Consider the following 21,920-nt stretch of genomic DNA (forward strand, 5'->3'; position numbering starts at 1 on the left):
ATGAGTGTTTACATTCCTCTTTCCAAGTGTCCACACGATGTGACAAGACATTAATCCCATTAACTTTAACGTAACATCCAAGAGCGCTGATCTTTGACGGAATAATAACTTCCGATTGGGGATTCACAGACTGATTTATGAGCTATAGTGAACTAATGAGACACACGGAGAGTGTTGAAAAACAGGGCGTCTGTGTTTTTCCATTCAGAGATGAGCCTGTTTAGGACCTCCATTCACAAGGTGGCGGAATGATATGAAAGGTGAAGCGGTTACTGTGCCGTTATCAGTACAATATCGCATAGCTCGTAGCCAATCAGACTCGAGAACCAGAAAGAACAGTTGTATAAAAAGACATAATATATAAATACAAAGTTACTTTCAAATACGAAGTAAAATTATTCACTGGCTTCTATGTTGACTCAATGAGGTATGAGTAAATGTCCGGGTAAGACACTTCTGGCCACTGGGTAGCGTTGTTACAAATTTGACGCTGGGAGAATGAAAGGGACATGTTTTTAAATTGACCAAATTAAATCTGATGATGTATCTTTCACGCTCTATGACAGGCATGGTGGACATATAATAAATTGACATGTTTAATCTGAGTGATTTTTTTGTTATTTACGCCTGTTGGCTGTGTACGGACGTTGATTTGTTCTGCTATTTTGTATGAAAGTCTATGGGAAGTCTAGTTTCTTTTCCCCCAAAAAGGGGTGGTGACAAAATTGACAGTCAAGTTCCCAGATGTGCAGGTAGTCCGTATAGGGGAAATCGCAAGAGTCAGAATTACTGGGAAGTCCCACCTCCCAGTAAAAAGAGCCAATCGTCAATCAAAATCTTCTGGGAGAGTAAACAATAACGGGAGTTATCGTTTCCAACGAAAACCTCTTTTCTTGGACTACAACAAACACACGGATTGTAGGCAACAGTTTACTTCCTGGGCCTTGACGTAGACAAGACCGACATTATCATTATTCCTCCCGCTTGGACTCACAGCCTGTAAATTAACTCCTGTCAGCATTGCATTGTGAGCAAATCTTTCAAACATGGTAAGCAGCGTCACGTTTCCAGCTGACGTCAGAGGTATTCAGGCCAATCACAACATACAGATTTATTAGCTGGCCAATCAGGGACACAGCACTTTTCAGATCGATGAGTTTTTTACAAAATCAATGCATTTGAGAAACGCAGTATTTCTAGAGCTACAAAACTGTATGGTATGTGGAAAATAATGTGTTTTTTAACCATAAACCACGGGAACACATTGTATAATACCAAAAACACAAAATAACGTCTTTTTTTAGCAATAGGTGCACTTTAATTCGTTTGACCACATTCATACATTTTTGTACGATTTGCTTTTGCCACGTGACGTTGGGGTTAGAGGTAGGGTTTCGTTATTGTTTTTTTTTAATGCCAAAGCCAATCGTATGTTTTTGCACAATTCACTTCATTCGAATTCATACGAAGTTGCCAACTCGTAAAATACGCACAAATTCTCGTGACATCAGGCTGGTTATTTTTACCCCAGCAATGGGTCAAAAACGGACAAACCCAAACCATTGGGTTGGAATTTAACCTGTGCTAAGTTGTTTCAACCCAAAATGCTGGGTTGTTTTGATTTACTGTTGGGTCCAAAAAAAAATCTGGGTTAATTTAACACAGAGTCTGGGTTATCAGAATTTTTTGAGTGTACCTCAGGGATGACATAAAGGCGAGTAAATCATTAAAATTTTATATTTGGTTGCAGCCTTTTAAGAAACGGACAGCATTTCACCTCCACGAGAAATCTTGTGACATAATTAATTTTGCAATACATATTCAATCGTCGCACGAGATCTCGTCACACCCCTAGAATGTATAATACGTGCCAAGCGCATTTGGTCAATATCAATATGTAATTTTTGAGGGAAGATGGTTTTTAGCAGATTTCGCATCTGAGCTCTACTATTGTTTCTCCAATGTGCAGATAACAAATTCAAAGCAAACTTACAGTAACTTAGTATGGTGATTAAATGGGTTCAAGCATATACCCCAAAATAACCTGTTTGATTGGTTATTTCTAAAGCACCCTCTATTAAAATTTCAAATACAATTTTATTACACTGCGCCTGTCCAAAGCGGTTTCTGGAGGTGCCTTCATGAGCAAAAGCTCATGACATTCTAAGCAGGTGTGTTTGATTAGGTCTAGCTAAACTCTCCAGGACGTGGCCCTCCAGGAACAGGACTGTAGACCCCTGCATTAATAGATACCATGCACCCTGCCCAGAGGGTGATGGCATCAAATCTCAGGTGGGTTACCAGAGCAATGACCTGCAGTCACAGAGCGTAACCTTAATAAGCCATAATATCTCAAGCACATGGAAAAATAAGACGCTCTTAGCTTTTTCTCTCACCTCCTGAGATAGACCTTAGTGGACACTAAAAAGCCACTTAGGGAGCCCAATATGCATTTTAAGCCTTGAATTCATAACGAGCATCAAAAGCACATAAACTGTGCAATAAGCAAGCCATGCTCCCTTGTTGTGGGCACTTTGGACACAAACCAAGTTCATATAGAGTCCCTGGATCAGTGCCAAGCCATTTTATTGCTGCATCAGAACACCGCAACCAAAATATAACAAGCATTGCGTGGTTCTGTTGAAACTATACCACTCTTGATCTCCCTCCCCCAAGCATCCATGACAACAATCTCTGACCCCCATAGCTCAGCATGCCCATATGTTACATGGACCTATGTTACATGGATTCATGTAAATATCCTTTAGAAGTCCCTGCGAGCATAGAGCTGCAGGAAAGGGGGCAAGTACTTGATAAGGCCTATTTTTGGTTTAAGAGAGCAGTAATGTGCAACAGAATTTAAACAGATGTCTTTTTCCATACATTACATAAGCGCCACCAGCTATGCTGGCATTTCCATACCATTTAATTATGCATCCCTTACTTTAGACTGTTTTTTTGTTGGTATATGTATGAAATAACTAGAGGTAGACGATAAATCGGTTTTGCAGATTAATCGGCACCGATAGTTCAATGGTGAAACAATTGCCATTGGCAAAAAATAACATGCCGATAGTTGTTTTCCGAGTTGCAAGTGATTAATTTGTTAACTAGATGCTGCATTAGCAGAGAAACAAAAGCAGAAACACAAGTTTTTCCTCAAGGCTGACATAATGCTAATATCAAGTAGGACATCAAACAGTTACGCGGATAAATCCAACCCAAATATTTTACGTCATGATTATTACCATCTACTTGCATTAGTTCATATACATCTGGTTACTTTTATCCATGATTTAGCCGGCTAAGCTGCATATTATAAGTTAATAGGTAGAGAAAGCGAACTACTGTATATTCAGCTATAGGCTACATTAATATATCCAGCGTTAGGGTAATCCATTACAAGTAACGTGCATTACGTAATAATATTACTTTTCTGAAGTAACAAGTAAAGTAACGCATTACTTTATAAATGTACACATTAGTATTCTAGTTACTTTTTGGTTTAACTAATTGGATTTAAAAACAACACAACGTACTGAATTAAACTGAACGTAGTCACACAGAATTACGCACTATAGAGGGTATGCATTGGCGTCACTTTTGCACGTGACCATGCAGGATCACGCCCTGTTGAGTTGCAAAACTTTCAACAAAATGGCTGGTTTCATAGCGGCTGCTGCGAAAAGGCCAGTAAAACTGACTATTATCAGCTTAAATTGAATTTAGTTGGACTTGACAGCAGAGGTGAACAATACTTAGTTATATTTTCCAAGCATCTGTGCTTTATTAGGGTGTTTGTCTTGGGAAAAATTTTACTTCACTACATTCTAAAGCATAGAATCATACTGTGTATTATTTTATATTGCATATTAAAATGTATTTAAAACCTTATTAGATTATGTTAATGTACTTAAATATTAAATGTAAAACAAAAACTTGTATTTATTAAATGTAATATAGTAAAAACTTATGATAATATGCTTTGGTATGTATGTTTTTCAAAGAAAAACACTGATAAAGTACAAATACTTGAAAAAATACTTTTAAGTAGAAAGTAAAATACTTAAGTAACTTAAAAGTAACAGAAGCATTACTTTCCATGAAAAGTAACTAAGTAGCGCAATTATTTACTTTTTTGGGAAAAACTTAATATTGCAATGCATTACTTTTAAAAGTAACTTTCCCTAACACTGTATATATCCAATAAATCAAATCTGATTTCAGTTCTTTTTTTATCATCACTGCAATACTTTTGTTATTTTGATTAGATAATCATTATGGGCTCTATCTTACACCTGGTGCAATGCTGCGCAAAGTGCAACGCAAGTGTATTTTGCTAGTTTCGACCCGGTGCAATTATAATTTTCACGTTTAACGCCACGTTGTTTAAATAGCAAATGCATTTGCGCCCATGTTTGCGCTCATGGGCGTTCTGATCTAAAAACAAGGTGTGTTCAGGCGCATTGTTGGCGCGTTGCTATTTTGAGGCAACTAAAATAGACTACGCCATTGACCCACAAAAACCTGGTCTAAAGTCTAAAGTCAATCGCGCAATATGTTTTTTGTTATTTAAAGAGCGCGTTAGAAATATGCGCTATATAAACGGGACGAAAACGCAGGTTTGCTTATCACATATGAATGCTCAGCAGCACAAAAACGCTTTTCAAATATAAAAAGATTAAATGATTGAAACGTAAAAGATTATTATTGAGTCTCTTGGACGTAAATGAGGACCAATTATGAGACGTTAGAAGGCGCAAAGAGCTGCTTCACCTGTAGCCTGGTAAGTAAATAAATGCTTTGCTTTAAACAAATGCATTTGTTTTTAAATGTGTTTTTTTAATGCTACCTCACGGATTTATTGTATATAATAACTCTGTACCTGTGGATAAGGTTAGATGAGAAACATTTTTAAGTAATGCTTAAAAACTCTCTGCTTCAAAACGCTGTCCAAGTGCTGAAACGTTCGGCGAGCCGTTTGTAAATTCTTTATCTCCTGTTTGTACAAAATAAAGTATTTTTAGAATACAAATCTTTTCTTACATACTTAAATAATAAATTAAATAAAGTAAACAATTTTTTATGATATTTGATAGCCATACATTTGAAGCAATTAAAAGCCTGCTTTTTTACTTCCATGACTAAAAGAAAACGGGTTTTAAAGGTTTTAATAAAATAAAAAAATTCAAAACAAGTGAAAAACAACACAATTATTTAACATTAATCTTAAACTGGGGATCTTCTTCATCCGCTTAGTTTTTCAGTTTACAAAGTCCGTCATCTAAATAGGTATTAGACATAGCGCCAGCGCAACTGGCTTTTAAAGGGGATGAGAGCTGAGACTCTCATTGGTTTATTGCACGTTATGCCCATAATACTCCCATTACTCAATAAAAAAATAGGACCAACCCTTTTCGACCATGCGCTCGGCGCACAAACCATATTTCCCGTCGTTAAGTTAGCAAAAGTGGATTCGGACACGCCCATGTAGACGTTGCGCGGTGCGCTTTAGACAATGCGCTTAGATCGTTAAAATAGGGCCCTAAGGGTTTAAATAGAAGCAAATAAAGTACAAGACTTATATAATATACAAGTGCACATATAATAACTTCAATACTTATTAATATAAATAATACATTTTATTTGTATTTTTACACTTTTTATTTACTTTTTTATGGTTCAGTACTGTTGATTTATTACTTTTGTAATAAATTTCAGCACTGTTTTGACTTTGAGTTCTATGTTTGTTTTTATCCACATTTACATTTGGGCATTTACGCTTTTGTCCAAAGCAACTTACAAAGATTAGGAAACAATAAAGGCAATGTGTCATAGGGAGGCAATAGTACAAAAGGTTCTTATAACAAGTTTTCACTATTTCTAAACAATACCTGTTTGAAAGAAAAGAGTTAGTTTAGGTATTGAAGATACAACGTCTCCCTCTGTGACAGACTCTAGGATAAGTCACTGGTTGGCACACGGAATCCCTTACAAGTACCAGAGTCCCACCCCGACCAGTGGGCTTAACACTACAAATCAATACCCACCAAGGGTCATCAAAAAACGGTTGAGTAAGGGAGTAATGGGAGACGGAGAATGCATCAGCCATCTCCCTGATGCCTCAGGAGGAGGGCCGAGCAAGTGATAACATTATGCAATACTTATCTTTAATCTTACTCTTTGTTTGGGAATTAATAGCCCGATTTGGGGTTTTATTAGTCTTGTTTTAGACTCATGGCCTCGTTTAGTGGACTTATTTTAACTGAAAAGGGAGAAGAGAAAGAATTGTGGTCAATATGTATGTCAAGTTTTATTTTTATCTATTTTAAAAACTATTGGTCAATTAATCTGTTATCGGCAACCACAAACCAACCTAGTAATTGGTAAAATCCAGTATCGGTCGACCTCTAGAAATAACCATATTCATTATGTCTTAAAATCATATTAAGTATATTAATGTTCATTCTCATGGCATGTAGAAGAGCTACATGCTCTACATTAAGTTATAGACACCTCATAAAATTGATTGAGAAACTGCCGGATGTGCAACCACCTAGGCAAATAATACTTCTTTGAGGAATCTAAAATATGAGATTGCTTTGATTTGTAAAAAATTATGTTATAGTTTCAAAGACATTTTTTTAAATGTCGAAAGGGGCTTGCAAAATTGCTAGCCCGACGTCCCTGGGCTATTGTGTCTTGCAGTCGGGCTACCAAAATAAATCTCTGCTCTGCCCATCGGGTTATCTTGACTTATAGGGAGGAAAGATATATTTAAATGCTTATGCATTCTCTCACAGATTTGAATGGGTAATTATGGTGTATGTAGTTCAGACATCAGGTATTTAAATTGCGTTTGAACGCGCGCTCGCGTTTACTTTCGCGAACTGTACAGGAAGAAAGCAGTACTGATTTGTCATTGACGATCTGGATCTGTTGCGCAAAATATCCTTTAACGTCATCCGGTCAGTCATTACTATCTTTGCGTAAAAAATGAAATCTCTCGCAGCAAGCTTTAAAGTGATAAAGATTGCATATGTGTAGTGAAGAGAATTACGAAAAACACTACAGTATATGGAACTCGCTCTTAAAGCGACAGTAGCCACTATCTTTCTATCTAAAAATTATCCAATCTGTAGTTGGAAAAGCATTATATGATCCAAACTGTGACCCACTGAACCACTATTAAATGGTGAGTATATCCAGTGTTGAGATGAGCAGGAACAGTTGGCTTGTATGGAAATCCAGATTTTTTGTTTGTTAAAAAACAACAACATGAATAGCAGAATAACTATTATGATCAGTGGCCCTATAGGCTTTGTACTGGCCAAATTTGTTCCGCGGTGAAAACGAAATGAGGAACACAACTGTGCTATGCCCACAACTTCGAGTGGCATTTTCTTATCTGTGACTTCAGTTAATATTTCAGATTCAGAATATGAAGTTTATAAATGTTTCTATTTAGTTAGAAGCAAATATTTGTCTTGATGATTGTAATATGATTATTTTATGTGTTATTTGTGTTTTGCTAGATGTTTTGTCTCAATAATCTACATTAAATGTCTTTTTATTCTGGCTACTTGCATTCATTTCGGGCTACCAAAAACTGAAGAGTGCCTGGCCGAAGGGCTACCAGGGAATTTAAAATTGTGTGAGCCCTGTTAAATATAGTAGCCTACACTCTAACTGTGCATTCACACCAGACGTGGAAGAGGCAGCAAGCGCGAGTGATGTACATGTTAAGTCAATGCAAAGCCACGAATAGGCATCCTGCAGCGCAATAAGCGTGAATGGCGCAGCACGATTGGTGCGGAACGTGCAGAAAGCAAGGCGCAAATCGTGCAAATTGAGCGTTGCCACGGGAAACGCGCGAGCTGAAAAATCGTAACTTTGGTGGATATTCGCTTCGCGTGAACCAATCAGGAGCTTGCTTTAGTAGTGACGTGATTACAAGAAGTGAGCGGAGTCGCAGAAGCCCCTCCCATGATGCGAATTTCCACGTGAATGTCTTGATTGACAAGAATGTAATGCGCAAATGAAGCGAATGAACTAAAAATGTTCAAGCGTTTATCTACATGCGAATAGCGCATTTTTAGTCGCCTCTACCGCGTCTGGTGTGAATGCACAGTAAGAAAAAATTGTCAAAAAATGGGCCCTAGCTGTCACTGGGGCAGAACCTTGGAAAAAGTACACATTTGCACCTAAATAGTTCATATAGTACCTCAGAGGTGCATACTGGTATCAAATGCAAAGACATCTGTACCTAAATTGTAAATTTAAGTACATTTTTAAAGGGTACCGCCCCAATGAAAGCTTGGGATGGTTTTTGACCATTTTTTTCTGACAGTGAATCTTGATAAAGATTATACAGCTTTAGCCATCTATAAAATCTGAATATTCCCAGAGCTCATAAATAACCAATAAATTTGGCTGTAAAAGCCTTCATCTGCTATAGAATAAACCAGATCACCTGGCATCTGGGAATTCAGGATTGTGAAAGAATGTGGCATTCTTGAAAAACAAAATACCTCTTTTACAATGGAAAATTGAGCGATTGGCCATCAAACCATCAAGTAATCAAATGCAGTTTTCTGGAAAATACAAACAGTTAACAATTCTTCCTGTGGGCAGCAACACGAACAGGCCAGACAGACTTTCCAACCCATATTTTACACATGCTAGTGGCAGGTCTATTTTTCTCTTTCTACGCAGAGAAAGTAAATCACAACAACTGGAAACTGAGTCTTCGACGGGTGAAATCTGGAAACTTACTTCTTTCTGTCTTCCTCCCCCAGGCTTTCCCATCGCTCTTTTACAGCAGTTGTGACATCCTGAGGACTGGCTGTTGGGTTCTCCTGGAGGACTTGCGATCTGGTGTCTTGCTCAAACAGCGAAAAGGCAGACAAGGGCTGACGCACAGAGCGGTTGCTGATCAGGTCGTAGGCTGTCAGCTTGGCCATCTTCTCCATGATCACACTAGATGGCTTCTTGGACGGGCTATCCCCCTTAGCTATGGGCTTTGCTTTCGGAAGATGGAGTTTCACGGGTTCTAGGCCCTCTCCTGTGATTGGATTCGAGAAAGACTTGCCCATGCTCCAACTCTTGGCAGATATTATAGGCTCTTGACTTTCGCCACTGTCACTCTTTGGAGAGTTAGAGTTAAGATCGGCTGTAGAGTTCATTGCAATGTCGTCCACAGCTGAGGAATTAACACTGTCAAAATCACTTGATCTGTTGATTATCCAATCCTCTGATGATGATGAGGAACTGGTATTTGTGGTATTGTCCAAAGATAGCTCATGTTTACCTGCATCTGTAGAAGTGTCTTCTGGTGTTGGGTCCAATAAGCTGATGTCTGTGGTGTTTGTGCGCACAGCTATGCTACGGTGTTCAGGTGGGTCATCCTTATCGGCACAAATCGCGTGTTGATTTTGGACATGTGCAGTGCTAGTTTCTCCCATTTTAAGATTATCATCGCCAATTGAGTAAGACCCATACAAGGAGATCAACATAGTCTCCACAGCCAATAGCACGTCTTCCTGGTAGAAAATGTTAAAATGTTTCATCATTGAGGGAACAACATTTTATTCATGTAAGTAAGGGCATCTGAATTTTGTACCTTATTCTGCAGCATGACTTCAGTTTTGTCGGGTGTCAGATTGACGTCCAAAGTTGAGGCAGGTATGGTGATGTTCATCATTACATGAGGATACCGGCGGCTTACAGATTCATTATTAGAATGACTATTGGTGTAGTACTGCTTGACCAGCTGACAGGTAAACAATTAACACGAGTTAACACATGAATTAACAAGAGTCTATACTTAATGGCCACATAAAAGCACATTAAATAGGATCCGGATACCCAAGATGCGGCATCATTTCCATCACACATTTGGCAGATACTTCTATCCAAAGCGGCTTAGAGTGCCTTACATTATATGAAGAGTTTGGTTCCAAAACGCAATAAATCCATTTTGACTAATTTCGGTAAAAATATGTTTTCTATACAGAGAAAGTGACAAGATGAAAACCACTATTTTCTGTTACGAACTTTCACATAGCATATTTAAGTTATAATAACATTAAAAATTCTAATCTATAATTTGATTTTCAAAGATTTATTATAAAAACTGATAATTTTTTTCAAAATGGTATAAATCTATTGAATGAATATATAAATGTGCATTCATCTTTGCCATGTTATATTCATTTAGTTGACTAGTGGTATACACTGATTAAAAAAATAAACATTAAATGGCATTAATCAAAACACTTACTTTGTCATATTAAGAACACTGTCATTGCTGCTGTCATACTTGGGACGTCGCTGAACTTTTTTGACAGCGATCAGCTGTTAAATGTTTTGGTCCTGCTAGATTTTCATTGGCTTCGAGTAAAATAATGGAAAGTTTTTCATAAGATCCCCTGGGGTCAATGTGTTAGCATGACAGAAACTTAATGCTGTCGTGTGAGAATTACCAACAGCCGTCATTTTTCCATCGCCTCCAACGTTTCTTCCCCGCCGCAGATAACCACCACAAGTTTATCAATGCCATCAAAAGTATTATTTTGTTTTATTATTTGTTTGTTGATCACAAAGTACAAAGTAGATGAGGAAAACTAGGATTCTGTGTGTATTCAACGCGCCGCCAATGTTGTTTACAGTTCGTGGAATGGTGCTCTGTGATTGGTTGAGCGGATTTATTGCATTCTGCAGAGAAGGAGGACTGGCGTTTATCACATTTTGGGAAAAAGGGGGAAAAGATGACAGAATAACACGGCGGATTTCGGATTTTGGGTAAAATGAAGAATTTACTTTTTAATACTGACCTGATACAACACTGATTTTGTTGGTAACAATTTTTTTTAAAATGGCGTTTATCGCGTTTTGGAACCAAACTTCTTATATGTTTTCCTTGGGAATCGACCAACTGAGCTACAGGAACATCATCATTGCGATAATTAAGTGAAGAGTTTCGTTGCAAAACGAGATGAATCCATTTTTTAACATTTTTGTCAAAACATGTTTATTAATATGTTATCATGTTATTATTTTGTTTTATGATGCTACTTAGCTGTATTTTTTAAGTTATGAAGGTTTAAATCAAAACAAACCAACTGCAGTTGCATTGAAATTAATTGTAATGCACAACCAAAAAACGAGATTTCTGAACAATTAAAAAAAAACGGTGGTTTTCTCGTTTTGCAACGAAACTCTTCAAGTATAATAAACATTACACATTAGTACACATTGGATCAATAGGTGGAGGCTGTGTTTTGTGGCTGCTCGAAAACATGTGCGTCTGTTCTCGACTTCCTCTGAATGTGGTCGATAGTGGACAAGCTCAAAATGTTTTACACCCTATTTACACCTGTATTTAGCATCGTCCACTTGTGATCCAATCGATCAAAACGCATCTCAATACCAGGTGTAAGCAGCCTTTTAAATACAAAACATATATCTTGAATGCACTGCAGCGTCTGCCAAATGCATAAATGAATTGTAAATACAGTAATCAAGAAATGTAAATTGGTGTCGATGGTGTGTGAGGGTCACATTACCTTCAGTATTTCTTTTTGATGCACTGGTCGGCTATTAACAAAGATAAACATTTTATCGGGGCTTGAAGAACTTGTGGAATTAAAATCTGAGCCTGGTTTGGGAAAGAAGCCATCGATGTTGATCTGTAAAAAACATAAAATTGAAAATCACCTCACGCCAGAAGAGCAGTAAAATAAAGAATAAGCATCTATGCTGTTGAGTAATAATCTTAACCCATCCAAATGGATATTAGGCAAAAGTATCCAGACCTTAAGTCATTTCAAAATCAGTTATCTGTCGTTATACTGTACTTATAAATGTCAAACCACATTAAGGTTTCCCTAATCGCTTTTACAAGACAAACAAAGTGACACTTTGCATGCATGACACTGTTGCACTTTAGCCCACTTTGCAGCAACCAATTAAGATTTCGCAGTGCTATCAGAGCCCATTTGTCAGCTCCTAACTATGAAGTGGCCAAGCTGCAATGAAAACAGTTTCTGTTGGCTAAATGTACCACCGGCGAGGTGACGGGATGAGAAACGGCAACAAATTATTCAGTGATCTCGCGCTAAAGTGTGATGCTTCAGCTCACAATTTAGAATTAACAAGCACAGCAGTTGGCTGGCAAAAGGACATTTTAATTGGAGTCTCTGACAAATTTTATAATCAGGGGTATTGTGACTTTCACAATCACCACTTATGGTCCGTGTACTTTGCCACATTTGTCTGTTACGTAGCGTAGGTGACACAGTCGTTTCTGTTCCAGGCTCTGAATGGAGGTTATTTTTGCGGATTTTTAATTGCAGAAAGATCCGGCCACGATGCAAAAACAATCGAGTGATAAAACCCGCTTCATACGAAAGCATTGCTATTTAGAAAACCTGAGTAAAGAAATTAAGAATTGCAATGGGATATAAAAATTTATTTACAATTATACAAAAATAGAATCAATATAATAAAATATTTAGTTGCTGATTTATGCTAATGAAATGATGACATGACACCATCACAATCTGAAAAAAGATGCGAGTGTTGTTTGTCTGTGAAAAACTCGGAGCCTGATGGTGGTTGTCATGTGGTTGCTCAGCCTGATCTCACATGAATTACCTATGATTATTATAAAATACAATTATATTATTATTATTATATAATATTATATAAAATAATTAATGAAACCTCAAACCCAATGTCACAGAGTCGAAAGCAAATCGTAAAAAAATGTACAAACGTAGTTGTAAAAATTCATATAAATTAGCCATCTTTTAAAACATGTATGAATTGCTATGACATTGTCTAGGGCTGTAACGATTAATCAATTAATGAATTTAATGAATTACGGTTAAATCCCGGCACATCCAAAAGCCAGAGGGTGCCCTCGTACAGAAACTCCAATTGTGCCACAGAAGAAGTACCATTATAAACACTATTCCAGGAAAGTCTATAAGAATATTTATATTGCCATTCTTTAAATTGTTTTTAGGTATTTTGATGATGATAAAGAATATTTTGAATGACTTTGTTTAATGAGTGTTGCTTTATTTAAATGTACGTTATAAAGGGTTCCGACTCATAATGCGGCTTTCACATAGGACGCGGTGTGCGCCGCTGGGTTCAGCGCAGCCAAGCGATTTGTGCTCTGATGGTCAGACCAAAGTAGGCAGGGTTTTCAGTAAATTACTACAGTGTTTATATTTGCGTTAAATAGTCGATGAGAAATACAGAGACTGATGTAGCCCGTCTCCATTTCACGTAACTTTAAGCTGCCTACCTACAAAAAGCTACTTGACACGGCTTTCCTTACGATGTCTCTGTAGTAGGAGCATAAACTTGTATTATAAAGCTCCGGGAATTCCGAGTATAAGATTTTGGTCCATTTTGCTTGTTTGGATGCCCCATTTCTATTGGCCGCGCGGGCAACTGTCACAGAGCGCAGCGTAAAAGTTAAACTATTTTGAACTTTGACCTTGATTTTGAGCTTTGTTCGACGCAACAAAAAAACTGCCCTCGCACGGCACAAGCCATTAAAATGAATGGGTTTCATAGTGCAGCGCATACCGCGTACTATGTGAAAGCCGCATAAGGACTTTTTACTGACCAAAACGCTGTAGTACACGCACAAGCTGAGCAGCCTCGCGATTCAGAATCGATTTCAGACAAATTTTTTAATGGGACATGCGATTTATTGTCACAGCCCTAGCATTGTGTTGGGTTGCTAGCCATCATATGTGTTTTGGCCTTACAATTTAAAAGCTATAGTTTATGTCCATGTCACAAATGGTACCACTAAACCCAACGTCAAAGGGTCAAAAGCAAATCATACAAAATTGTATAAATGTGGTTGTACAAATGAATATGAATTAGCAATCTCGTAAAACGTACGTATTGCCATGAGATTGTGTTGGGTTGCGAGCCATCAAGCGTGTTTTTTGCATCATATTTTGAAAGCTATGATTTATGTCTATGTCACAAATGGTACCACTAACCCCACCGTCACAGGGTCGCAAATCGTACAAAAACATACAAACGTAGTCGTACAAATAAGTATGAATCAGCAACCTCGTAAAACACATATAATGCAATCATGTGTTTTGGCATCACATTTTGAAGCTATGGTTTATGTGAATGTCACAAATGGTAGCCCATACCCCAACTTCACAAGGTCGAAAGCAACCCGTAAAAAAAACGTACAAACGTAGTCATACAAATAAATATGAATAAGCCACCTCGTAAAACACGTACAAATTGCCATTACACTGTATTAAGTTGCTAGCCATCGTGTGTTTTGGCATCACAATTTGAAAGCTATGATTTATGTCCATGTCACAAATGGTACCCCTAACCCCAACGTCACAGGGTTGAAAGCAAATCGTACAAAAAATGTACAAACGTGGTCGTACAAATAAATTTAAATTAGCCACCTTGTAAAACACGTACAAATTGCCATTACACTGTATTAAGTTGCTAGCCATCGTGTGTTTTGGCATCACAATTTGAAAGCTATGGTTTATGTCCATGTCACAAATGGTACCCCTAACCCCAACGCCACAGGGTCGAAAGCAACCCGTAAAAAAACGTACAAACGTAGTCATACAAATAAATATGAATTAGCCACCTCGTAAAACATGTACGAATTGCCATGACATTGTGTTGGGTTGCTAGCCATTGTGTGTTTTGGCATCACAACTTGAAAGCTATGGTTTAAGCCCACGTCACAAATGGTATCCCTAACCCCAACATCACAGGGTTGAAAGCAAATCATACAAAAAATGTACAAACGTGGTCGTACAAATAAATTTAAATTAGCCACCTTGTAAAACACGTACAAATTGCCATTACACTGTATTAAGTTGCTAGTCATTGTGTGTTTTGGCATCACAATTTGAAAGCTATGGTTTATGTCCATGTCACAAATGGTACCCCTAACCCCAACGTCACAGGGTTAAAAGCAAATAATACAAAAACATACCAATGTGGTCCTACAAATGAATATGAATTAGCCACCTCGTAAAACACGAATTGCCATGATATTATGTTGGGTTGCTAGCCATTATGTGTGTTTGGCCTCACAATTTGAAATCTATGGTTTATGTCCATGTCACAAATGGTACCCCTTACCCCAACGTCACAGGGTCGAAAGCAAATCGTACCAAAATGTACAAACATGGTTGTACAAATTAATATGAATTAGCCACTTCGTAAAAACACATATGATGCCATCCTATGTGTTTTGGCATCACAATTTGAAAGCTATGGATTAAATGTTGCAAAAAAAGTTAAAGTTGCCATGAAACGGAAGTAGCGATGGCCTTATTATTATTATATTATTTATATTTTACGTATATCCGAGTGAAACCGGCTTCTGAAATAAGGCAGGGCTGGATTTGAATTTGTCGAGATCTGATTGGATCATTTGAAGTTGGGTCGTGTTGCTAATCGCAGCGATCTTCTCCCGGACCCTGCCCACCTGCCACACCATATGACCTGAGGTAAAAAGAGATCGTTTTGAGGAGGGGAGGAGATTTGCGTTTTTTATTAAAGACTATGAGGGCACATAAATTTTTTTTAAATAATGAAGCTCACAAATAAGTCATTTGTAAAACAAAATACCAAAATATTCCCAAACAACTGATAGTTTTTCTTTTTATTTTCATAGCGACTTTAAGTATTACTGACTGAAAAAGCAACATTAATAAAATAATACAATATTAATACAACTACTAATAATAATAATCTTGGTGACATTCTAATAAGAGCAGATGTCATGTTTATTAATTCATAACAATTATGGCAGTTGTGAATTTCAAAATAGCCAAACGATTATGTTTGCACGACATGGTTTGGTACGGAGGTTTATGAAAAATCCAACACTCCACTGCAATCTACATATGGCTTCGCATGTCAAAGCCACGAGGGGGGCTGAAAGGTTTGCAAAGGTCTTGGCATGGTGCTCGACCTGACGATGATTGTGCAAGCTAATGACTGATTACTCCAACAGATCCTCCTCTCTCAGGCCATAAATTAACTCCTGGTAAAGCTCACCAATTCCTAGAATGCTAGGACGGCTCGCAACCAATAAACATTGAGCGAAGGTGCGTTCTCGTCTGGCACATGGCTTTAGAGAACATTGGCAAGACTCAGCGAAATCCATCCTTGAGCGTAGCTGTATGCGCAATGTGTTCTGATATACGTTCAGCGGGAGATGACAGGGCTGCCAGTATCCAACCGAGCCAAATACTGTAGTGTGCCTACAGAGAATTATTTTTTACACGCAAGCGGGGACTCTATACAAACTGCACGGCTCCGCTAAATGCGTATTCTGTAGGAGGATGCTTATCGTGAATAAATCACAGTTAAATGATCCAATGCTAGCGTTCTCCATCAACTTCACATATCAAAGTAGGACACCATGTGTGCACCAACAATAGCATCCTCTCCAGCAGGGCAGCGATGAGATCGGGCCAAATGCCTGAATTAGATTCACCATGTCATGCATGTACCGTATGACCCATAGGGTTCTTCACAGCGGGGGGATAATTATAGAAGGAGAGGCAGATTTTGTGATAGGGGAGCTTTTGCTGAAAGAAAGAGGGTTAAGAGTGTGCGAATGCTGACGAAGGTGGAAGTGTCAAGTGCATCATAAGAAGGTGAAAAATAGAATCGGGTCATTCCTATAATGTATGCATCTTTTGAACTCGTTAACCTTTATAAAATGAATATTCTTGTGCGTTATTTCCCTAAAGTATCTCTATAATAGGATACAGTAGACCTTTGGGAATATCCTTTGGTCAGCCACATAAACTTTATTAATATTTATATTCATATTTAATCTTTGTTTATTTAAAAGAAGCAAAACAGTACAATAGGAGAACAAAAATTAGGACAGGGTTTTTTTTTCACTTGTTTCACAAGTTTTTAAAGGAGAACACCACTGTTTTCAATATTTTACTATGTTCTTACCTCAACTTAGACAAATTAATACATACCATATCTTTTTTCAATGCGTGCGCTTACTTTTTGTACAGCGCGTCGTGAATGTGTTAGCATTTAGCCTAGCCCCATTCATTCCTTAGGATCCAAACAGGGATGAATTTAGAAGCCTCCAAAAACTTCCATATTTTCCCTTTTAAAGACATGAGTAGTTACACAAGTAAATATGGTGGCACAAAATAAAATGTGGCGATTTTTTAAGCGGATAAAAAATGAGAACTATGTTGTACGGCGGACTTAGCACTTAGTTTGCAGCACTTCGACCTCAGACGCAAGTTTGAGTAGTCAGGAGTGATGATGTTACTGCGCGCCATTTTATTTTGTGCCACCATACTTACTCGTGTAACTACTCATGTAACAGTCTTTAAATATGGAAGTGTTTTGTGGCTTCTAAATTCATCCTGTCTGGATCCCAAGCAATGAATGGGGCTAGGCCAAATGCCAACACATTTACGAGGCGCTGTACAAAGATTAAGTGCACGCATTGAAAAAAAATAGGCATGTATTAATTTGTCTAAGTTGAGGTAAGAACATAGTAAAATATAGAAAAACTGTGGTGCTCTCCCTTAAGCAAACATTTTTGGCAGTATACATAACAAAAAGATCAAATTTGCAAACATTTTAAATAAAGTGATACAGATTAAAAAACCTGTTTAAGCTTAACAAATATAACAATATTCTGTTTAAGTTACACTATTTAAAATTCACCCCATGCTTACTTAGTTGTTATACTGAGATAAAAGAAAATTTGCTAAGGTTTAATAACTTCAAACTTATTATAAAATAGTTTAGGTAATAGAATACAATGGTGACATGAAAATACTGCATAGTGGGAATAAACTAACTAAATTTATTTAAGCAGGATTAGGAGAGTGTACACCAAAGCATTTAAACATGGCTAAAAATGCCAGGCGGATGCCAACTGTGGGCGCTTGCCAGCGTTTATTAAGCTAAGCGCTTTGGTTGCTATGACACTTCCTGTGATATTTGTCCCGCCCTTCCTCCACTGTGATTGGCAGCTGTGTGAGAGTGACAATGACGAGTTTAGCGTTTAACCCAAAGTTAAAAAATGTTCAACTCTGGCCGCTCAGCGTTGAGCGCGGAAAGAATGATGAGTGCGGGCACTCGGCGCAAAAAACAGCCACTTCCATTGAAAACAATTAAAAACATACGCCCGCCGCCGGCGTAAACGTCTTGGTGCACGCCCCTTAATAAGCACAGCATGCAGTGAGCCTGTTACACCTGCAAGTATCATTAAATGTTTGCAGCACAGATACGCTGCCTGTTATGAATGCTGCAGCAAACAATAAAGCTCAAAATGTGTATATTTGTATTTAAGAGAAAAAAGTCTCCAACTTTAGTTGAAATCACATTGTGATAGCCCTCAGCTTTCACACGTTCATTGCATTTGTGGCACTATGTTAAAATGGTGCCAAAAGCAGTGTGATTCTGGCCTCAGGTTATGATCCCCCAGGGCCCTTTTACCACGTACACCGCAGTCTCCCGTAGTCACCTTTAATTCACTGCTGCATTTGTTGCAAAGTTTGCCGCATTCAGTCCACAGGTCCAATGCTGAAACTGATATGTAATCCACCGCTGAGGAAAGCGACGCATGACAGCAAATACAACAACACATGGCGCAGCACGTTACGGTTATTAGGCCTGCATGATATTAGGAAACTTGCGTAATAGATATTTATTGCTTTTCTGCTTTGTATATTGCGGGATACAAATATTGGAAGACTTCTCCAAATGACTTAAATAGCTCTATTGGGGAGGAATTAACTTTTGCCTTGTATTTCTCATATAGCTCTGGGATGGCAACTTGAGGAAACTAGTTGCGAGGTGGTATACATACCTTTTGTCAAGCGACCAGATTGTGTTATTAAACCTTTTTGGAGCTGTAGTATTTGGTACCACCATGTCTTTGGTGAAATGCTTTTTTTATGTTTTTTGCCATAAGAAACCATTCTTGTATAGTAAAACACTATACTATTGGGTACATTGCAATGTCAATGATGAAATGATATATTGTGCAGCCTTTATTATCACACATTATAAAACATTTTGAATTTAAAAAAAAACTTTGCTTTTTGCTATGCAAAATCTTGCTAACCTTGTGCACATGGCACACAACACAATGCTTTTTAATATATTGTGGCAAGTAAAGTAATTACTTTACTACACCCACCTTTTCAAAATGTGCTTATTTGTACACATTACAAATATTGCATCTAAATATGAGCGTATCATAACTCATAAAGGCTTTTATGTAAGATACAACCTGGGTATGAAAGCAGAGTCTTTCATGCAAAAAGTCATTGCTGCGGAATGCACAGCCAAGAAAAAGAGAAGCAGCTCTCCGGGGAGAGGAAAGCCGCTGGGAATTAAATTATTACACAAGTGTTTGGTTTAAGCAACTTGACAGAAATGCTTAAATCTAATAATGTTTTGCATACATTTTAAATGATTAATTTAAAGAAAGTTTCACATCGCAAAGTCAAGCGAGTACTTTCATATGACGACCCTTGAGCCGGTGCATCTGTGGATCCCTACTGCTCATAGTGGGAACGATAAATATGCCGGTGTTTTCTCAGTACTTCACTGACCTCTGGTTGCTCCTGGCGATGCTGGACGGGGAGCAAGTTGGCTACGAAGGCAGCTCCGAGCACGGCCATGAGGGCAGCTCGGTGATCCGACACCCTGGATTTCTGCCAGACCACAGCCTGTAACAACATGGTAAAACGGGTCAAGTTATTTTTTGGTCATCCTAAAATAAGACCACCTGTGGGAATGTATGCTCGCAAACAGCCATTATCTACCAATCAGGTCTTCATAATAAACAATTATCCTCTGGGAATGTTTGGATATACCAAAACAACTATCCAGTGCACTGTTTGCAAAGGCACTAACCAAGACTCACCAAAACATGAGAAATGCATTAGTCATCATTATAAATCTTTTATATTGGGCACCGGCAGCACATGACATGTCATTTAAACGTAAGGAGCGCTTATTTTCACACCCATGATTTTCCTGTCGTTGGAAAAGTATATATATCCAAGGTGTTGATTTCTGAAAGCATGCGGTCCGCAGCACACATCCCTGCTACGAAATATACAATTTGGTGTCTGTAAAGAGATCAGACTAGTAAACAGCTTTTGGAAAAGTCATGAAACCCAATGCAGGACGAAGTGCAAAGTTTGTGATACGAGATATGCCCTGGAAATGCTGATGGCATGAAATGAGCGCACGGCCCTCCCCGATGATCTACAACCTGAATGATATGAATTTAATGAAAGTTACGAGAGGTCTCACCAAGCAAGGCCAGATACATACGCTATAATGAGAGCAAGCTGTTGTCGGACGCAAAAAAAAAACAGTCTGTAAACTTATACCGCGTTGCTTGTTACTTTAGGATCATATGGCAGTGTTGTATTTGAAGGCTTAGTGGCTCGTCCTGCGGTTGCGCTGCTAATTTTGGATTAGAAGCAGTTGAAATGTCTACTTTCTCTTCCTCGTAAGAAAACAAACACAGCTTGAGCTCTAATTGATGACAGACCAGCATCCTTAGACAAACATGTTTAAATCCTGGTCATGTCCAGGCTGTCATCAAAACAAGCACAGGTTATTAGATGAAGGATCTCTAAAAATGTGCAGATTTGTCTGCATACGTGTGCCGCCCAGTTTTACATATAAATTATCCTATTTAATAAACCTCATTACATTCAATATGTACTTGTCAGCATTTAAAAATGTCATGGAATGCAGGAATGTCTGTTATAATCTTTGCTCATTCATATCAGGGCCCCCAAAAATGTATGATTGAAATAGCTAGAAAAGGTCACAGAGTAAAAACATAGTAAAATACTATAGTAATTCATATTATTAGCTCAACTAATCTAAGGTTGTATAAATAGTTAAAGGTCGGTAAATGACTATGTGGGAAAAACAATACATACAGTTATAGCGCTGTTATATCACTGTAGTATTTGTTGATGTCTGAGGCCACCTTGTGGTCAGAAAAAAAATGCCTTATTTTCTCAAATTAAAAACATGTATGCTCTCGTGTAAATGTATATTTATCTACACCTCTTGTCCAATTAATTTTTATGATTTTTCCATGATTAGGATTTTAAAAATCGTTAAATATAAGTTGCACTTAAAGGAATAGTTTACTCATTTTCAATATTAAAACATTTTATTACCTTAACTAAGAATTGTTGATACATTCCTCTATCATCTGTGTGCGTGCACGTAAGCGCTGGAGTGTGCTGTGACGCTTCGATAGCATTTATCTTAGCCCCATTCATTCAATGGTACCATTCAGAGACAAAGCCAGAAGTGACCAAACACATCAACGTTTTTCCTATTCAAGACGAGTAGCCACACGAGCAAGTTTGGTGGTACAAAACAAAACGTAGCGCTTTTCCAAGCGGATTCAAAAGAGGAACTATATTTTATGGGGTAATAGCACTTTTGGGAGTACTTCGACTCGCCTGAAAAGTCCGCTCCCCTTCTCACTCTCATAATGGGAGAGGGAGGGTGTTACTGCGCCGAGTCGAAGTACTCACAAAAGTGCCACCACGCCACAAAACGCAGCTCCTCCTCCAAATCCGCCCAGAAAAGCGCCACGTTCCACCCTGTACCACCAAACTTGCTCGCACAACCACTCGTCCCAAATAGGAAAAACGTTGACGTGTTCGGTCACTTCCAACTTTATCTCTAAATGGTCCCATTGAATGAATGGGGCTAAGCTAAATGCTATCGAAGCGTCGCAACACGCTCCAGCGTTTACGTGCACGCACACAGATGATAGAGGGATGTATCAACAATTCTTAGTTAAGGTAATAACACATTTTAATATTGAAAATGAGTAGACT

At 38.1% G+C, this 21,920-nt stretch overlaps 1 protein-coding gene across 2 annotated transcripts in view; it reads right to left on the reverse strand.

Annotated features, from left to right (window-relative positions):
* The window catches only part of pms1 (PMS1 homolog 1, mismatch repair system component), a 45,781-nt gene that overhangs the window by 21,020 nt on the left and 2,841 nt on the right, over nucleotides 1-21,920 (reverse strand). Inside the window, exons 6-10 of one of the 2 annotated variants that reach the window (XM_073854628.1) lie at nucleotides 19,647-19,763; nucleotides 11,568-11,690; nucleotides 9,623-9,772; nucleotides 9,311-9,542; nucleotides 8,776-9,202 (exon numbers count right to left, since the gene is read on the reverse strand). In XM_073854628.1, coding sequence (XP_073710729.1) covers nucleotides 8,776-9,202; nucleotides 9,311-9,542; nucleotides 9,623-9,772; nucleotides 11,568-11,690; nucleotides 19,647-19,763 — 1,049 coding nt within the window. Of the gene's footprint in view, nucleotides 1-8,775; nucleotides 9,543-9,622; nucleotides 9,773-11,567; nucleotides 11,691-19,646; nucleotides 19,764-21,920 lie in introns of both variants that reach the window. The other variant, XM_073854627.1, reaches the window with a different exon arrangement.

The sequence above is a fragment of the Misgurnus anguillicaudatus genome, chromosome 17 (assembly GCF_027580225.2).
Source record: "Misgurnus anguillicaudatus chromosome 17, ASM2758022v2, whole genome shotgun sequence".
Classification (NCBI taxonomy): Eukaryota; Metazoa; Chordata; class Actinopteri; order Cypriniformes; family Cobitidae; genus Misgurnus; species Misgurnus anguillicaudatus.